The sequence below is a fragment of the Mesoplodon densirostris genome, chromosome 12 (genome assembly GCF_025265405.1).
Source record: "Mesoplodon densirostris isolate mMesDen1 chromosome 12, mMesDen1 primary haplotype, whole genome shotgun sequence".
NCBI classification, from domain to species: Eukaryota; Metazoa; Chordata; class Mammalia; order Artiodactyla; family Ziphiidae; genus Mesoplodon; species Mesoplodon densirostris.
This window is the reverse complement of record NC_082672.1, coordinates 89,861,152-89,879,795: the sequence shown is the minus strand read 5'-3', so window position 1 is coordinate 89,879,795 and position 18,644 is coordinate 89,861,152. Positions and strand designations below refer to the sequence as shown.

At 36.3% G+C, this 18,644-nt stretch overlaps 1 protein-coding gene across 1 annotated transcript in view; it reads left to right on the top strand.

Moving 5' to 3' along the window:
* ME1 (malic enzyme 1) overlaps positions 1-18,644 on the top strand; it is a 182,868-nt gene that overhangs the window by 148,354 nt on the left and 15,870 nt on the right. Inside the window, exons 8-10 of the mRNA XM_060114418.1 lie at positions 2,588-2,685; positions 4,439-4,552; positions 18,439-18,544. Coding sequence (XP_059970401.1) covers positions 2,588-2,685; positions 4,439-4,552; positions 18,439-18,544 — 318 coding nt within the window. The remainder of the gene's footprint in view (positions 1-2,587; positions 2,686-4,438; positions 4,553-18,438; positions 18,545-18,644) is intronic.

The following is an 18,644-nucleotide window of genomic DNA, read 5'->3' as shown; positions in this document are numbered from 1 at the left end:
GTTGATGATACTTCAACTTTGACTCTTCAACTGGTTAAATCTTGGGGTGCTGGTAAAATCTGTAGAGACCCTTAAAGTTACAGAATTTCAGAGTTGGAAGGGAGCTTAGAGTCCCTTAAATCCAAACTTCTGGCCAATGTAGAGACAGCTTGAGATGCTATTTGTGAATAAGTGTTCATCTAGTGGCTGGATAGCTGTACCTCTCTAATTAAAATTCTCTTTTCATCTGTTTAACAACTCTAGTCAATCTATCTTGATGTATGAGGCAAATACCATTCTAAACCTGCCATGGTATCTTTCTTATGTAGATCAGCCTTATTTTTACACAGGCTTTCATCATAAATAATATATAGAAGAGTGGCCTTTGTGTGATGTGTGACTTATTGCAATTCATAATATGTTGCATGGTGGCTCAAAATTGCAAGCATTTTATATTTGTGTTCCTAAATAAAAAACATGCAAGAGACACACAGCTCTTTAATAATTAATCTTATTTGTGATCTTATTTGTGACTACCAAATTCTATAAGAAAGAAGCAAACAACCAAAAGATTCAAAAGAACAAATCTACTGATGGTGAAATGTTTAATGCATCTTTGGTACTTGGCATAGATAACACTTCATCATTGTGTCACTCTTCAAACCTATTCTAATCTATGTTTTTTGGTTTATTTTTTTTTAACTAAATGAGGGTGTTTAAAGTTTCACTAGGCTTTACTACCCAGCTGAGTGATCTAGGAATCATAGGTAGCATGTTACTTTAGAGGAATAAATTGTAGATACAACAGGGAGGTACTGCAGGAAGCTTCAGAATTACATTTCAGATGTGAACCATGAAGAAACTGAGCCATGTAATTATGTTCAAAGCAAAAGAACTGCTCTGTGATCTGTGAAAGCTTATATGGCAAAGTAATAAAATTAGAACTGGTGAAGTTTCTACTACCATGAGTCATGATGAGAAAAGCTCAGTTTTTATCCTAAATAATTTTTACATTAATTTTGTCCAGCGTCTTTGGGAGTCACCAGTGATTTATCATAGGTAGGAAGCTGATTAAAGACTGCACCAACATCAGTTTTTCGTTGCTATTAACTGTTAATTTTTCCAGTTGAAAATTAAAACATTTAAATTTTCTAATAGCACTTAGTATTAAAATCAATGTATTTTACATTGATTTTACAGCTGAGCAAAGTGATGGACACAATGATTTCTCTAAATTCATTCAGCTAGTAAACAGGTTGAGCTGGAAATCCACCTAAGAATCCAAACCCCATGTTCTTTTTAATTTATTTATCTATTTATTTATTTTAAAATTGAAGTATAGTTGATTTACAATGTTGTGTTAACTACTGCTGTGCAGAAAAGTGATTCAGTTTGAATATATATACATTCTTTTTTAAAATATTCTTTTCCATTATGGTTTATCATAAGATATTGAATATAGCTCTCTGTGCTGTACAGTAGGACCTTGTTGTTTATCCATCCTATATATAAAAGCTTACATCTGGGCTTCCCTGGTGGCGCAGTGGTTGAGAGTCCGCCTGCTGATGCAGGGGACACGGGTTCGTGCCCCGGTCTGGGAAGATCCCACATGCCGTGGAGCGGCTGGGCCCATGAGCCATGGCCGCTGAGCCTGCGCGTCCGGAGCCTGTGCTCTGCAATGGGAGAGGCCACAACAGTGAGAGGCCCGCGTACCGCAAAAGAAATAAAAAATAAAATAAAATAAAATAAAATAAAAGCCTACATCTGCTAACCCCAACCTCCCATTCCTAATTTATCCCTCCCCCTCCACCTTTCCCCCCTGGGAACCATAAGTTTGTTTTCTACATCTGTGACTCTATTTCTGTTTTGTAAATAACTTCATTTGTATCATTTTTTTAGATTCCATATATAAGTGATGTCATATGATATTTGTCTTTCTCTTTCTGACTTACTTCACTTAGTATGGTAATCTCTAGTTGCGTCCATGTTGCTGCAAATGGCATTATTTCATCCTTTTTTGTGGCTGAGTAATATTCCATTGTATATACATATATACCACACCTTCTTTATCCATTCTTCTGTCAGTGGACATTTAGATTGTTTCTATGTCTTGGCTATTGTGAATAGTGCTGCTAGGAACATAGAGGTACATGAATCTTTTTGAATTATAGTTTTTTCTGGATATATGCCCAGGAGTGGGATTGCTGGATCGTATGGTAGCTCTATTTTTAGTTTTCTGAGGAACCTCCATACTGTTTTCCACAGTGGCTGCACCAACTTACATTCCCACCAACAGTGTAGGAGGGTTCCCTCTTCTCCACATCCTCTCCAGCAGGTTCTTAGTCACTGCATCACCAAATTCAGCTACAGAACATTCTTTTTTTGGAAAGTTTTCAACAGTCGTAAGTTGCTATCTTAAAAGACAGATGTCAGTAGCCTGAGAATTTCACATCAAATGCAAGCGTGGGGTCAGACAACCGCAGTTTCCTTTTCTGCACCAGTTAACCTGTTGTGTGATGATTTCAAGACATGAGTATCAATTTGAGGCTTGGGATTCGGGATACAGCAGCGCCCATGTGAGGATTGCTCAGGGTGTTTCTTGTTGCAGGAACGGCATCTGTCGCAGTTGCTGGCATCCTTGCAGCCCTTCGAATAACCAAGAATAAGCTGTCTGATCAAACAATACTATTCCAAGGAGCTGGAGAGGTACCTGCCTTATGTAGGGCTTACGTTCTCCTACACTAGTGAACATAACATTCATTCTAATTACTCATGAATTTGAAGTTTGAGGTAGTGTCTCAAATTTTTAGTTTATTGAAACTGTAGGTTTTACTGAAATATTCTTCAAATTAAGTATTGAGGCATATTAGTTTTTCACAGGAGACTTTAGAGGCATAGAGATATTTTCACAATTTTCAATTTGTAAGATTATCAAATGTTGCCATGGGTTTTTGTTAGGCGTATTTAAGGTGCCATGCAGGAACCAAAAAAGTTTCCAATGTATGACTAATTATATATAGAAACCTTTAAGTATTTAAGCTATTATAGCTGATGATAACTTTTAGTATCCTCCAGTGTCACATACAAAAATTTTCTTAACTTGACTCACAATTCAATGTGCACATACATAACTATATAGAAGTTTCTTAGAAAAAATATTTTGAATCGAGGATTCATCATGGAGTATAACCATTCACATGCAAAAGAACTAAAACATTTAAAATTGTTGGAAAGAGATGGCAGGAATACAAAATAATGCTGTTTCCTGTTTTCTTTTTCTATGGGTTAATCATTTGAAAGAAGAAAATTAGACTCCAGTTATAATAATTCACCCCCAAAATAGAAATTAAAATGTCAATTTAGTTTGAGCTTCTTGTGAGAAAACTGCCAAAATCTTTTTTAGAATTATAGAATGTAATAAACGAGGAAATACTTTGTGGCTATATATATTTTAAGAAGCCTTAAATTTTCAAATTTAATATGATTATGAATAAATGTATTATACTGGAAGAAACGGTGTATACTGTGTTGGGTTTGATTTTACTTGTTCTTAAAATAAAGCAAAATACAAGAAGCTAAAACTTACATGCCAAGATATAAACATGTGAAAGTATTCAGGCTGTAAGTCACAAATTTATTTTCACATCAGAATAAAAATCAAGGTTAAATTACAGCTCATTAAAATTTGAGGTTTTTTTTATTTCTGTGAATTGTTACATGCTGTACTTAATTTTAATAAACTTCTTTAAATTTCCAAAGGGTTTTGTTGAATGCCACAGGCCAGTTCTTGGTACTCAGCAGGAGAGAGGTATTCATGGTTGGATGATTCAAAACTGGCCCTAGTTTGTCCCTGAAAATGTTTTGGAAATTTCACAGATCATCACCAAATTTATCATATACCAAAGGAGTTGATTCCTTTAATCTTGCAAGAAATCTCACAGTACTTTCTTTGTCCAAATTAAGAGAGTAAATAAATGCTTGGGAACACATATTTTAAGTGTTCCATTTTATTGCCTAATTGGTCAAGTTCTCATCCAAATGACCAGGCTTCATTCTTCCAATTCAGTTAGCAGAGCTTGAACTGAACAATAAGCAATACAGTCTCATAAGCAAGGTTGAGCAGTTCATTATTTTAAATTCAATATTTTCTTATTAGAGGAAATCTTAATTGTATGAACAGGGTTAAAGATGCTGACAACCAAGGATATCACTGGTTTATCTGTGGCTCAGTATAAAGCAGCATAATAATGATTCTGTTGTAATAAAAAGAGTAAATAATTGTCATTTAGCAGAACCCAAATGTGACAAAAATGCTTCACTCCCAGTACAAGTGAAGAATATAGCTCCTTCGGTCAATAGAGCCATTTTGTACTTCCTTGTTAACAATGACGAAATGAGGTAAAATGTAACTCTTGATAAGGGATTATGTGGAACAACTTGAAACATTTTTGTTTTTAAGGCTGCCTTAGGGATTGCACACTTGATTGTTATGGCCATGGAGAAAGAAGGTTTACCAAAGGAGAAAGCCATAAAGAAGATATGGTTGGTGGACTCGAAAGGATTAATAGTTAAGGTAAGAATTTGTCATTTTTAACCAGATACAGTATTTTAATCAGTATCCCATTCTGGATGCCCATCTCAAAGACAACTACTGTTTCCACCTACCTCACCTCCAACACTGTGTTAAAAGAGTAGCCAGTGCACACGAATGACCATGTCATACAATAATGCGGATACTCCTCTGAATAAAGAAGAAAACTGTGGCTCAGCCATCGCATCCATCTGTGATGTGAGTAGGATTTTTACAGCTCCATTGGTTGCCTGCCCACTTGAATTAGTTTAGTTTCCAAGTGAGGTAGTTTGAGACTGATATGGGTGAAACACTTAGGTCCAGCTCCTTTCACTAAGGGCTGTCTGTCAAATTGCACACTGGCTGGAAAGAAAGAAGGGAAAAAAATGAAACATCTACTTTTACCAGCTACTTTCTCTTAACCAGTCTTGAGAGTTTTTTTTTGTTTGTTTTTTGGGTTTTTTTTTTTTTGCAGTATGCGGGCCTCTCACTGTTGTGGCCTCTCCCGTTGAGGAGCACAGGCTCCGGATGCGCAGGCTCAGCGGCCATGGCTCACGGGCCCAGCCGCTCCGCGGCATGTGGGATCTTCCCAGACCGGGGCACGAACCCGTGTCCCCTGCATCGGCAGGCGGACTCTCAACCACTGCGCCACCAGGGAAGCCCCAGTCTTGAGAGTTTTAATGGTAATTCCTGAGAAGAACTTTAATAAATGGGATGTTTCAGTGTTAACTTCCTTGAGGTTGTCTCCCAGCTTTAATAGAGACAATAATATCCACTTTATAGGGTTATTGTGAGAAGCTAAATAAGAGTACGAAGGTGACCATGACCCAGTTGTGCACATCACTCACTCTTCCTTAAACTGCTAGAGAAAATATACTTGTAAATCCCCCTTCCACATGAAGGTGAATTTAAAAAAAAAAAAAAACGGTGATAAGCAATGTATCCAGGAATTTAATATAGAAACAAATGTGAATGTGTGCTGACTTTCTGGAAAACTATTTTATGTGTATCCAGAGTCTTTAAAAGTTTATGCTTCTGATCCAACAGTTTCCATTCTAAGAATCTTTACCATAGAGATAGAGATGTGTACAGTGTTTTATGTGTGAGGGTGTTATCATAGCACCATTTACATTAGTGAAACGTTTCATCATACATTAATTATAATAGTGATATGTTATACTTACCTAAATAAAGGATAATTGTGACATGAATTGGGGAATAGCCCCTGTAATATACAGGCTTAAAGTTATTTTCAAAGAACTATAAATAACCTCAAAGGATTCATAATATAATGTTAGGTGAAAATAGGAAAACACTATATTATATGTAACTATTTTGCTTTAAAAATTGAGTTGTATATGAAAGAGAAAGAAATGCATCAAATACATATTACTTTAAAACTTATTTTTAGTGCCTTTCTCCATATTCCAGATTCTCCTTAATCATTGTTTCTTTAAAGCTAGAAGAATGTTCGTTTTTAAAAAGATATAGATCAAGAAATTTTGCTTTAAATGAAGAAAAAGTATATGCATAACTGTTTGTAGAACATGAGTATCTATAAAACCGTGAAACAAAACAGAAAGTACTTTTATAACATCTCCTGAGACCAAATAATAATAATTTTATTAATTTTATTAACAATAAATAATAACAGTGTAATTGTTTATAGTATATAAGAAATAAAGTTTTAAGTTTGTTGGCTTAAAAATTCCTATTGCTTTAAAGAATCAGCATAACTATAAAAAATTGTACACTCTGGCCACATGACGTATACTGTCATGAAATAAGAACATTTACTGAGTGAAATCATCTGTGGCTCAGGCATTATACTTGTGGGGACACCGTAAGGCCCTTGATCTCAGGAGGCTCCCAGCCCAGTGGGAAGAACTCAAACAAGCCAAGAGTTACAGCTCCATGTGACAATGTTCTAGAATATGTCCTTGGTGCCAGGGGCGCACAGGACGTGGTGCTTCCACCGCACTAAAGAGAAGAACAGGGAGGCTGAGGACGGTTCCAAGACAAGGTGTCTCTCCAGCTGAGTCTGAAAGGAAGAGTTGGGAGTTGATCTCGAGTCTCCATAGACATCTTAAACTTCTTATATGCAAAACTGAGATAAGGGAGGTTGAATGGCAAGTTCACTCTGCGATCTTGATTGAAGCTACGGATCGTGTCTTCTACCTCTCTATCTTCAAAGCCCTACTAGTGTCTAGTAATTGACAATAAACATGTTGTTAATAAATGAATTAATGAATGAGTGCCTTCCGGGCAGAAGAACAGCATTTGCAAAAGAAAATATTTTGCGAGAAGAGACATTTAGGGATTAGGATTGAAAGGAATTGAGTGATGACAGGTGATGAAGGCTCTTCTAAATCCTGAACGTGAGGAGTTTTCAGCCTCTTATCACTCTGATGGCCTTGTGGAGATGGACTGAAATGAGGTGAAGCTAAGAAACTAGTTACAAAGCTGTTGCAGTAATACAGGTCAAAGTTAATTAAGGCCTGAAATAAAGCAGTGACTAAAAGGGTCCGTGAAAGATGTTTGATTCAGTAGATATTTAGGATATAGGATTGGCGTACTTAGTCACCGATTAAATACGGAAGGAGAAGTAGAGCAGAGGAAGGAATCTAGCAGGACTCCTGGGGTGTCTAGGTAAGTGATGTGGCCATTAATGTTAAAAAAAAAAAAAAAAAAGAATAGGCCAGTTTAAGGGAAAGATAATGAGATCAGTTTCGGACATAGCAAGTTTAAGGTGCCCGTGGAGACCTCAGATAGAGGTGTCCCTTTGGCAGTTGGAGAGACTAGACTGATGCTCAGGAAAAGGATCTGAGCTCCCAGAGGTGGAGATTTGAGGATCATCCTATGTATATAGTGGGAGCCATGGAAAAAGCCGTACAAACTGTGCTGTACTTAGGGATGTGATACGTGCAAGGATCAGAAAAGGTGAAAGCCCACGATTGAGGTTTTCTTTCATGATTTCTCATGACATTTCAATGGGAAATCTTCAAAAAAATACATAGATTTTAGCATCTCAAGTACTTTTAACTAGATTAACTGAACTGAGACTCCAAATTCTATGGATTACAGTACTTGGAATGACATGTATTACAGCATGACTAGTATTTGGAATAACTGTGAAATTGTTGCCTAGACCTAATCAGTCACTCTTACTTCATGTCTTTTACTTGCCAAAATAAAGAGCTGCATATATTCTGCTTGCCAATATAAATAAAGTTATGTTTTAAAAGATTCTTATATATTTAATAGTTTTTGTGCTATTTAATGTAAGAGAAACATGAAACTTCAATTCACCACTTTTTCTTTCATGTTTTTAAGCCATCAAAATTATAATGTTGATTTTTATGGCAGAACTAATAAATCTTAGAGTAACTACTAAATTGGTATAATCTTGCTTTCAGTTTTGCATGATTTTTTGGTGCTTGTTATCCTTTATTCTTAGTATTTTTTACAACCTCTCTTGAAAACCAATAATAATCATTTTATTAATTTCATTAACTTACATGCAGTTGTTTATAATATGTAAAAAATATCTTAAAGTTCTAAATAAAATTTTTTATTAGTCAAACTCCTTCAGTCTTTAAACCCATAAAACCAAAACTATAAAGTAACACTGTGAGGTTAGCACATTTATGGAGTTACGTAATCATCCGACTAGATAATTATTATTCTAATGTGTTGTCTGTTTTCAGTTTTCGTTTTCAACTCCACATTTATAGTATTTTCTATCATTTACCTTATATCCATATGCACTATAATTATCAATATTTTAAATAATTCATCAGTATCAGTAAGGTTGATTGAAATGGATTATTTGGTCACTGATAATACTCAAATATCTTAGTTTAGTGTCTTACAGCAAGAAACAGTTGACATACTATTGTACATTTTAATATAAACAAAATAATACTTGGTTTAAAAGAAATCCTTCCAAACTAAAAATTAGAGGGAGAATAAATACAGTAAAGAAAGGATAAAAAAGGAGCACTCCCAGTGTGACTAGTATTGGCATTTCACAATGATGATTTGGAGCATTTTTAGGGAGGACAAGAAGCCACAAAACAAACCAATCCAGACTTAATCTTTTTCTTAAATAAATATATCTTGGATTTCACTAATAAACCAAGTGAATGCTAATGCAGGAAACTCCAAAATAAAACATGGGGTATTAATAGATATCATGAAGGATAAACTTCATCTAACACAGAATAGGACTATAGTATTTTATTTTATTTCTGTTTTGCACAGTTCTGTTTTCACTTATTTAAAAAGTTTTTTGCTTTATAGTTATAGTTAAATGTGTGGTTCCTGTAAGAAAGAGATAGTAAATAAAAGTATTTTATATATTTTAAGGGTAGTTGCTTCCTTCCTGAGAGTTTAATCTTTAGGTCTAGGGCTTGAAGCTCCATGCTGTATGGAAGGAGCTTTCCTTCCCCTGTGACATTATCAGAATTTTAGCCAGTGATACTGTCACCACCTTGAATGATGGTTAATACGTTGCATACACTGTGGTTTAAAAAAAAAAAAAATCTGATTCCTAAGAAACTTTGAAGCTTGGTGAAAAGTATCTGGCTTGCTTTTTTTCCTCCCTCTTTTCCATTTCTTATCGAGCACGATCACTATATATGTAGGTACTAAAAAGCGCAGAGGCAGAAGATTATATACACGAGTCTTTTCGACAGTCAGAAAATTATGGACATTGATTTTTAGCAAATACAAAATTAAATACTGATGGAGTTAACCACCTGTTATCTTCAGTTATGACCACTCTGCACCCCTTTGTTATGCTCTAATGTGGAAAACACTTTTGTCACATCGTTCATCTTCTTTTAATCTGTCCTTGAAATGATGAAACTGAGCTCTGAGCTCTCCGGCGAGCACACACACTCGCGCTGCGAGTGAAACGTTGCTGACTGACAGGTTCTGTCTTCAGATAAAGAGGGGCCAGATTCAACCCTGATAAACTATCGCCATGACAACAAAAACAGGCCAGCAAAATGGGGCAGGTTGTCCAAGCAGGCCTGGATTCCAGAGTTCTTCTAGTACCTGTGTGTAGGGAGGAATGCATAGTTATCAGTGGCAGTGCACAATTAATTTTTTATACCTCTCCTGGGTCATGAAATGCTAACTCAAAATCCTGACAGTCTTTACCACCTTCCTCCCCACCCCCAGCAGAGCAAATGTTGCTTTTGAGAAAGGTAGTAGTTCAGTACGGTTGTATCTTCTGTACTAAGAATCAGCACAAAACAAGGGGTGGCAGGGGGAAAACCAAAGAAATAATAATATTCAGAAGAAACTCCCAGCTATTTGTAGTACATTTGGTGTAATTAGAGACTCTTAAAAGAAGAAACACCATAGAATTTGGGGTTTCTGAGATAAAAAGTGCCCATGTGCACGTTGCCAAATGAAGGCACAGTTTCGGCAAGGGATCCTGAATAGGGAGACTGAACTGATAAGGAATCTATATCCACATTCAGCTGAAGTGATGGGCGTAAAGGAGGTAGATTCCAAATTGGATTTTGAAAAGAGGAGAAAATTGAGCCATTGGCACAGAAAATAGAAGTCCAAAGGTAAAAGACATTTGCCTGAATATTACAGATCTAGAGAATGTCACATTCCAATAGTTTTTAATCTAAACCAGATCATCACATCAACTTTGAAAATGGTGTAGAAAACACTTGGGAGACCTTTATTTTTGTCTTTTGATTCTTCTGTTTTTGGCAAGTAGAGCCCTTGAGTGATGCTAGTTTGCATGATTTCTGGCCGCCTTTCAGTACTTATTCTCCCTGCGTTCCTAAGTCACCACCAATAATTAAGCCTTTGGGGCTGAGGCTATAGGTAATTTATGTTTCTTGCTAGATGGATGTCTTCTGGCCAAGTTCTGGCTTTAGTGGCTAGGAACTGCCAGTGCTGTTACTATGATTAATAAAGTAAGATGTTCATGATAAAAGCATACATCTTTTCATATAATATTTATCTACCTTCTTGATGATTTGCTGCTCATTCCAGGAAACTTAGGTGGTTTAAACACATTAAATACTTTTCATTATATCTCAGGTTGCCAGCCAAAAGAGCACTACTAGAAACCTGTGCTTTTGCATTATTCTGTAGCTTTCCTTCTTTAGAACTCATCATTTTATACTTTTTTGAAAACAGATCACATGCCTTTTAAAAATGCTTCTGGTAGACATCTGATAAATCCTTTAGTGCAGTGGTTCTAAAAACTGGCTAATCACTTGAATCATCTGAGAAGCTTTTAAAAAATACAGATTCCAGGGCCTCATCCTGGATTTGAATTAAAATATCTGGCAGCAGGGCTCAGGAATCTATTTTTCCTTAGGTGAGTCTGGCACTCAGCTGGCTTTGGAAAGTCCAAATCAGGTTCATTTTTATTACACTGTCTTCATCACCAAGCCAAACTGTTTTCTAGATGGAGAAGCCAACATCTGTAGAAGTATCAAAGGACTTGCCCAAGGTCATGAGTGAATGGAAGGGCCTAAGGACTTCTCCATACTGATCCTGAGTCCCACGTTCAATCCCCAGCATTTGTAGATGGCATTTATTGTGTCTAATTGGGGAGCTTTTCTTTAATTTTTTGTATATCATTAAAGGTTTTCAGAAGTAACATAAATGTATTTGCTGTTCGCTATTGGAATGTATTCTGCTACTAGTTATTTATTCATGTCCCTAAGCCAACAAAATTTATCACAATTTATATCAATTTTTCTTGACCACAATCGACAGCTGTGAGGACAACATTGTAAAATACATTTTTAAATGTTTAATTTCCTGTTTGGGATAATCTGGGACAGTAAGCTCAGGAAAATATTTTGAATTATTGAACTAAGAAAGTGAGGATTATGTCTCTCCCACCTTCAGATTATTCAACATCTTTTAAATTCATTTCACATTATGGATTTGTAGGTCCACATTAAATATAAACAGACTAGACCCTCTTCTCTCATTTACATGCTACTTGTAGCAGCTGTTCAATTCATATTATGCAAGGTTGAATTTGGTTATTTCAGCTGCTAGTAAAACTTTTCTAAGACTTTTACTCTCATGCTAGTTTTATTTATTTAATAAATTTATTTATTTATTTTTGGCTGCGTTGGGTCTTCGTTGCTGCACGCAGGCTTTCTCTAGTTGCAGCGAGCAGGGGCTGCTGCTCTTTGTTGTGGTGCTCGGGCATCTCGCTGCGGTGACTTCTCTTATTTATTTTATTATTTATTTATTTTTTTTTTTACAACTTTATTGGAGTATAATTGCTTCACAATAGTGTATTAGTTTCTGCTTTATAACAAAGTGAATCAGTTATACATATACATCTGTTCCCATATCTCTTCCCTCTTGCGTCTCCCTCCCTCCCACCCTCCCTATCCCACCCCTCCAGGCGGTCACAAAGCACCGAGCTAATCTCCCTGTGCTATGCGGCTGCTTCCCACTAGCTATCTACCTTACATTTGGTAGTGTATATATGTCCATGCCTCTCTTATTGCAGAGCACGGGCTCTAGGTGCACGGGCTTCAGTAGTTGTGGCACATGGGCTCAGTAGTTGTGGCTCACAGGCTCTAGAGCGCAGCCTCAGTGTTGTAGCACATGGGCTTAGTTGCTCCGCCACACGTGGGATCTTCCCAGACCAGGGCTCAAACCCATGTCCCCTGCATTGGCAGGCAGATTCTTAACCACTGCCCCATGAGGGAAGCCCTAGATTTCCATTTTTATGGAGATCATATGCAAATTTATTTAAAACTGTATAGCAGAAGCAGTTTAGATATATTTTCATTCGCGTGTTGTTTGTCAGTAGCTAAATGGTCAAGAATGAGTTGTTTCCTCCGACTGGGAACACCCAGATGCTTTCAGCAAGCCTTCACTGTGAGCTATTAATTCTTCTGTTTCTTACTGTGGGCCACAGTGCTTTACCATGGATTGTGTGGAATCTATTGTTTTGTGAGCCCAAACATTTTCTAAAATAAACAAATCCGTGGTATATTTCCTCTTAAACTATTTTTAGTACTTCCTATTCTTACTCTGTTAATAACCCTGAAAATCTTATAAATGTCCCTTTTGCTCACACCCCTTTCAGTGGGGTTTCTGCTTTCTATTTCAAAGTAAACCACAGATAAATATTAATTATAATATTTTACTGTTACTAAAGAAGAAAACTTGATACTAGAATGCATTAATATAACATTGAAAGAAAGATCTAGGACATATGGTAACTCCTTGACCATATTCAGCACTGGTTATTCCTTTGATGGAATGTATTTGCATAATACTTAAACTTTGTCAGGTGGAAACCAAAAGACCAAGAGGCAAAACCCAGTGATTCATTCAGTCTTCTCTAAGAGATACGCATTTTATCAGCAGCTCTCAAGATTACATTACATTGCACTGAGATGACTGTAGTTGGTTTGGAGGAGGTGAATAGTTATCCTGAGATAGTTTTTCTTTGTTAGAGAACCTAGCAGAGGTTCTAGCATTAGATACCCTGAAAAGCAAATCTCTAAACCTTTGAAGAAATAAGCACCGGGCTGAAGTTTGAGGAATAGTTCCTGTAACACATATCTGCATTAACAAAGGAGCTGCTGTTCCTGCCCATTTGAGAATCAGGGTCTTGGCCACAAACAAGAAAGTTGCCAGATATGGTAGCTGCCACCCACTGTTCCTTAGCCACCCACCCGTTGGCGGTGGACTAGAAACTAGAGACTGGCCACACAGCTGCCTGGAAACAAACACCACCACCGCGAGCTTCCAGAGGAGCCATATGGCTACCACCACATCATGATGTGCATTTCTCCTTCAGGGTCCTGTGAAGGCACATTAGCTTGGTGAGTGCTATGTTTAAAGCAGAAACCCTAGCTGCAAGGGAGTCTGAGGCCTATAATTTAGCCGTTTAGGCTCCATTGTACTGGAAGTAGTGCTAGGAGCAATTTGCATTTCTGCAGTATTTGCCATGTAGGAGCTTAGTGAGATTTTAGTGTAGTTACTTGCCTTTATACCTGCAATTGAGTATATGTGTTTCTGGGAAAGAGTAACAAGCCAAAACTATGTTAGCTTAGAATTCTGGAAGCTAAAGCTTATTATTCCCAGGAAATATATCTCCCCAAGCTGCACCTTTATTTAGTACGTGTCCTAGAAATTGCCTCATTGTGAGAATGAAAATAGTCATGAATTTTAGTTTATTCTACTTCCAGAGAGAGTTCAGAAACAATTTAGATAAATACTGTAACTGTCAAATCGTTCCAGATTCTTATTCCCATCCATGACCAGAATTTCTCTTTTTTCTAATAATGCAGGATTATTTTTTGCCAAATAACTAAGCAGTAATAAGGGCATTGAGGTAGCAGGTGGATTGCAAAAGTGTTCTCATCAAATCATTTTGGGGAAAGGAACCTCTTTTTTATTTTATTTTTTTAATTTTTATTTTTTATTGGAGTATAGTTGATTAACAATGTTGTGTTAGTTTCAGGTGTGCAGCAAAGTGATCGTTATACCTACACTTTCTGTTTTTTCAAATTCTTTTCCCATTTAGGTTATTACAGAGTATTGAACAGAGTTTCCCGTGCTGTACAGTAGGTCCTTTTTGGTAATCTATTTTAAATATAGCAGTGTGTACATGTCAATCCCAAACTCCCTAACTATCCCTTCCTCCCACACTTCCCCTCTGGTAACCATAAGTTCGTTCTCTAAGTCTGTTTCTGTTTTGTAAATAAGTTCGTTTGTATCATTTTTTTTTTTAGATTCCGCATATGAGCAATATCACATGATATTTGTCTTTCTCTGTCTGACTTACTTCACTGAGGAACCTCTTATTTTCAAAGCAACAGATAGGAAAAACATTGGGTAAAAAGAAACGGTGGAATCTGTAATCAAAATTAAAATCATCCCGAAATAGATAACCAACAAGGACCTACTGTATAGCACAGGGAACTATACTCAATATTTTGTAATAGCCTTTAAGGGAAAAGAATCTGAAAAAGAGTATATAACTGAATCACTTTGCCGTACACCTGAAACTAACACAGCATTGTAATTCAACTATACTTCAATAAAAAAAGAAAATGATAAAAAAAAGAAAAACAAATTAAAATCATCCCCTGTATCAGTTAGCTATTCCTGTGTTATCAAAAGCCACAAAATTTCAGTGACATACGAACAATAATTATTTATTTTCTCACACACCTGTGGGTCAGAGTGGGTGGCTGTGATGATGCTACTGGGTGGCTCTGAGCTACAGGTTGGGTCCAGGTCTGCTTCACAAGGCTCATCGTCCGTGGACCAGCAGGCTGGCTTGTACTTCCAGAGTAGTGGTGATGGTACAAGAGAGCAAGCAGAAACAGCAGTTACTGTTAAGGCCTAAGCTTGGACCTGGCACACTGTCATTTCAGCCCACATTTTATGGACCAGAGCAAGCCTTACGTTCAAATCCAAAGGCAAGGGGTAGGAAAGTATACTCTGCCTTTTGTAAAAGAAACTGTAAAGTATCATGGCAAAATCACTGACACAGGAAAGAGATGATGAGGAACTGGGGCCTAAATCAAAGTCCGAATTATCAAAATTTTTAGGGGAGGATTCTTGTGGCATGCAGATACCTCTGTTTTCTTATTTGTGAATAATTATCAATAAACCTAGCTACTTTTTACATGCTAGGATGATGCTTAATTAATCTCTGTGACTGAGATATGTAATTGAAATAAATTTCCCAGCTGTGAAGCTAAGAGAGTAGAGGATGGGGGCACCAGGTAGCCTCACCCCCCATTTAGTGCAAATTGTAAAGATTTCAGTATTGTAATAATTTTTATATTATTAAAAGACAATTAAAAAATCTTATAAATACAAAAGAATGGTTTGAGAATATTTAGTGGTTACTCACAAAATCAGTCTAGGTTTACATCAACTATTTGTGTTAGACCTATGACAAGTTGTAAAAAGGCTATGATAATAGGTTTTATGGAATGATTTGATGCTTCCTGATGAAAATATAGCAACTGAATTTATATGGTTCTCTTGACTGATTTTTTCTTTAATAAACATGAACAAGAATATACACTAACAGTATTTGAGTTAATGTTACTAGAGCCTAGAATGCTCTCTCCTGAAGTGAATATGAAACAGGAAACCAAATTTGATTTGGAATGAATTAAATAAGGTTTTTAAAAATTGAGATATAATTGACATACAATGTTATATTAGTTTCAGGTGTACAACATAATTATTCAACATTAGTATATATTGTGAAATGATTACCACAATAACTCTAGTTCACATCCATCATCACACATAGTTACAAATGTTTTTTGCTTGTGATGAGAACTTTTAATATCTACTCTCTTAGTGACTTTCAATATACAGTATTATTAACTATTGTCAGCATGCTGTACATTACACCCGCGGGACCTATTTATCTTATAGCTGGAAGTTTGTACCTTTTGACCCCCTCCACCCATTTTTGCCTCCCCAGCCTCTGGCAACCACCAGTCTGTTCTCTGTATCTATGAGTTTGTTGTTTGTTTGCTTTTTGTTTCTTCAGGTTCCACGTATAAGTGAGATCATATAGTATTTGTCTTTCTTTGATTTACTTCACTTAGCATAATGCCCTCAAGGTCTATCCATGTTGTCACAAATGGCAAGATTTCCTTTTTTTTGTTTGTTTTTTTTGCGGTATGCGGGCCTCTCACTGTTGTGGCCTCTCCCGCTGCGGAGCACAGGCTCCGGATGCGCAGGCTCAGCGGCCATGGCTCACGGGCCCAGCCGCTCCGCGGCATGTGGGATCTTCCCGGGATCTTCCTGGACTGGGCCATGAACCCGTGTCCCCTGCATCGGCAGGCAGACTCTCTACCACTGTGCCACCAGGGAAGCCCAAGATTTCCTTTTTTTATGGATGAATAATATTCCTATGTGTGTGCATGTGTATTTTCTTTGTCCATTCATCCATTGATGGACACTTTAGGTTGCTTCCACTTCTTGGCTATTGTAAATAATGAGGCAGTGAACATGAGGCTACATATATCTTTTCCAGTTAGTGTTAAATAAGATGATTTTTTCAGTTTCTCAGATGTAGTATATTTTGATGTGCAGGGAAGAAAAGGTAAGATAAAACTTTTTAGAACCCAGGAGTCAGTAATGGTGAATTCTGTTATTAAGATGTTGTTAGCTCTTAAGTCATGCTCATGACAGAAAACAGTGATACAGAAATAGCACTTTACAGCAGACAACAAAAAAGTTACTAGAATTATAAGTGCTAGAACTATGGTTTTTCTTCTTTACAAAAATTTTAATTATAACAACTAACTTTGAGTTCTTGTTAAAAACTGGGCACAGTCCTAAGTGCTTTAGATGTATTATTTAATTTGCTAAAAAGCTGATGAGATAGAAATTCTAATTATTCTTATTTTATAGATGAAACGAGTGCAGAGGTTCATATGTTTCAAGTTACCTATAATTCACATGTATTACTTTTAAAAACAAAAATAAAAGGATAACCTTTTTATAAACATTTTTGCTTTATATTGGAGTATAGTTGATTTACAATGTTGTGTCAATGTCAGGTGTATAGCAGAGTGATTCAGTTACACATATGCATATACCTATACTTTTTCAGATTCTTTTCCCATTTAGGCTGATAATAACCTTTTAAAGCTAGAATATTGTACCATCTTCAGGATTAACAATTTGCATACAAGTTGACATATACCATTTGTAAAGTGTTTTCTCCAGGGCTGTACTGTATTATTGGAAAGACTGATTTCTAGCACCTGTCTTGGGCAAGTTGCTTGATATCTCAGAGCCTCTGTTTCCTCATGCAAAAACCTAATTGTATTTGCCCTACTTTTCAAATTGTTGAGGGGATCAAATGAAATATGTGAAAACAACTTATAAGCTATAAAGGACCATATAAAGTTAGGTAGTGATTTATTATGTAGTCAAAATCTTAAAAATTTATAGGTAGAATATTGTTATTATTTTTATAATTTAAAAGTCAAGTTTAATAAGTAGTGCACTTAATTTAGCTATTACTTCCTGGGAACAAAAAGCTATTGTATCACTCATTCTTTGATGAAAGCTTCAGTGAAGTAATGAGACTGAATAATAGATGAATGAGGAGAATTCTAATTTTAGCAGATTTTTATTCCTGGTCGTAGAAGTGTGGATGAGAATTTCATCTTCAGATCTACTAATTATGTGGAAAGATACAATACTGAAAGAGCAGAAGAAAAAAAAAAATGAAGGACCAGATTTTCAGCTAACACTCCTCACCCCCATCCTACGTTCCTTTTTGTAGCTAGGATATTAAATTAGATGTTTCCTAGATAATAATACATGGTACAATTATAATCAAAACATTACAAAATAAAAACATATAAAGCTAGTAATTATGTGGAACATCAAAGTATGATATAAATATGGCATCAAGTTCCATTCTTCGTGAGTAGTCCATAAATTATTTGTGCAGCCGCTAAAGGCAACTCTGCACACTCTAAGACACTGCTTTATCCATACAAATCACGTCTAGTAAACAGTATCTTTATTTAAATGATGTTTTTCATTGCTCTTTGTTAATGCCAGTTTCTCATAAATGTCTGTAGACTTAGGATTTTAAATATTAAATAATAATTAAACAAGGGAAAAACTTTATTTTGTTCACTGTTATATCCCCACTGCCTAGCACATTGTCTGAGACATAAATCTTTGTTGCAAGAGTGAATGAAATAATACTCCGGTAATTGGAAAGGAGACTTTAAGAACAGCTGGAAGACATAATACATAAAAATGTTAAGCATAAATATGGGTAATATGCGTAATATTCTGAAATTTCTTTGACTCTCACATGTTTGGCAGATTTATCATTCCTTTTTATTTGCTGTACTTAGGGACGTGCTGCCTTAACACAAGAGAAAGAGGAATTTGCCCATGAACATGAAGAAATGAAGAACCTAGAAGCCATTGTTCGAGATATAAAACCAACCACCCTCATCGGTGAGCTTTGGCTTCTTCCTCCCTGCCATAAACCCTACCTCAACCCCACGTGGGCCTGATTTGTTTTCCTACTGCTGAATTTTGAGACGTAATTTAGCTT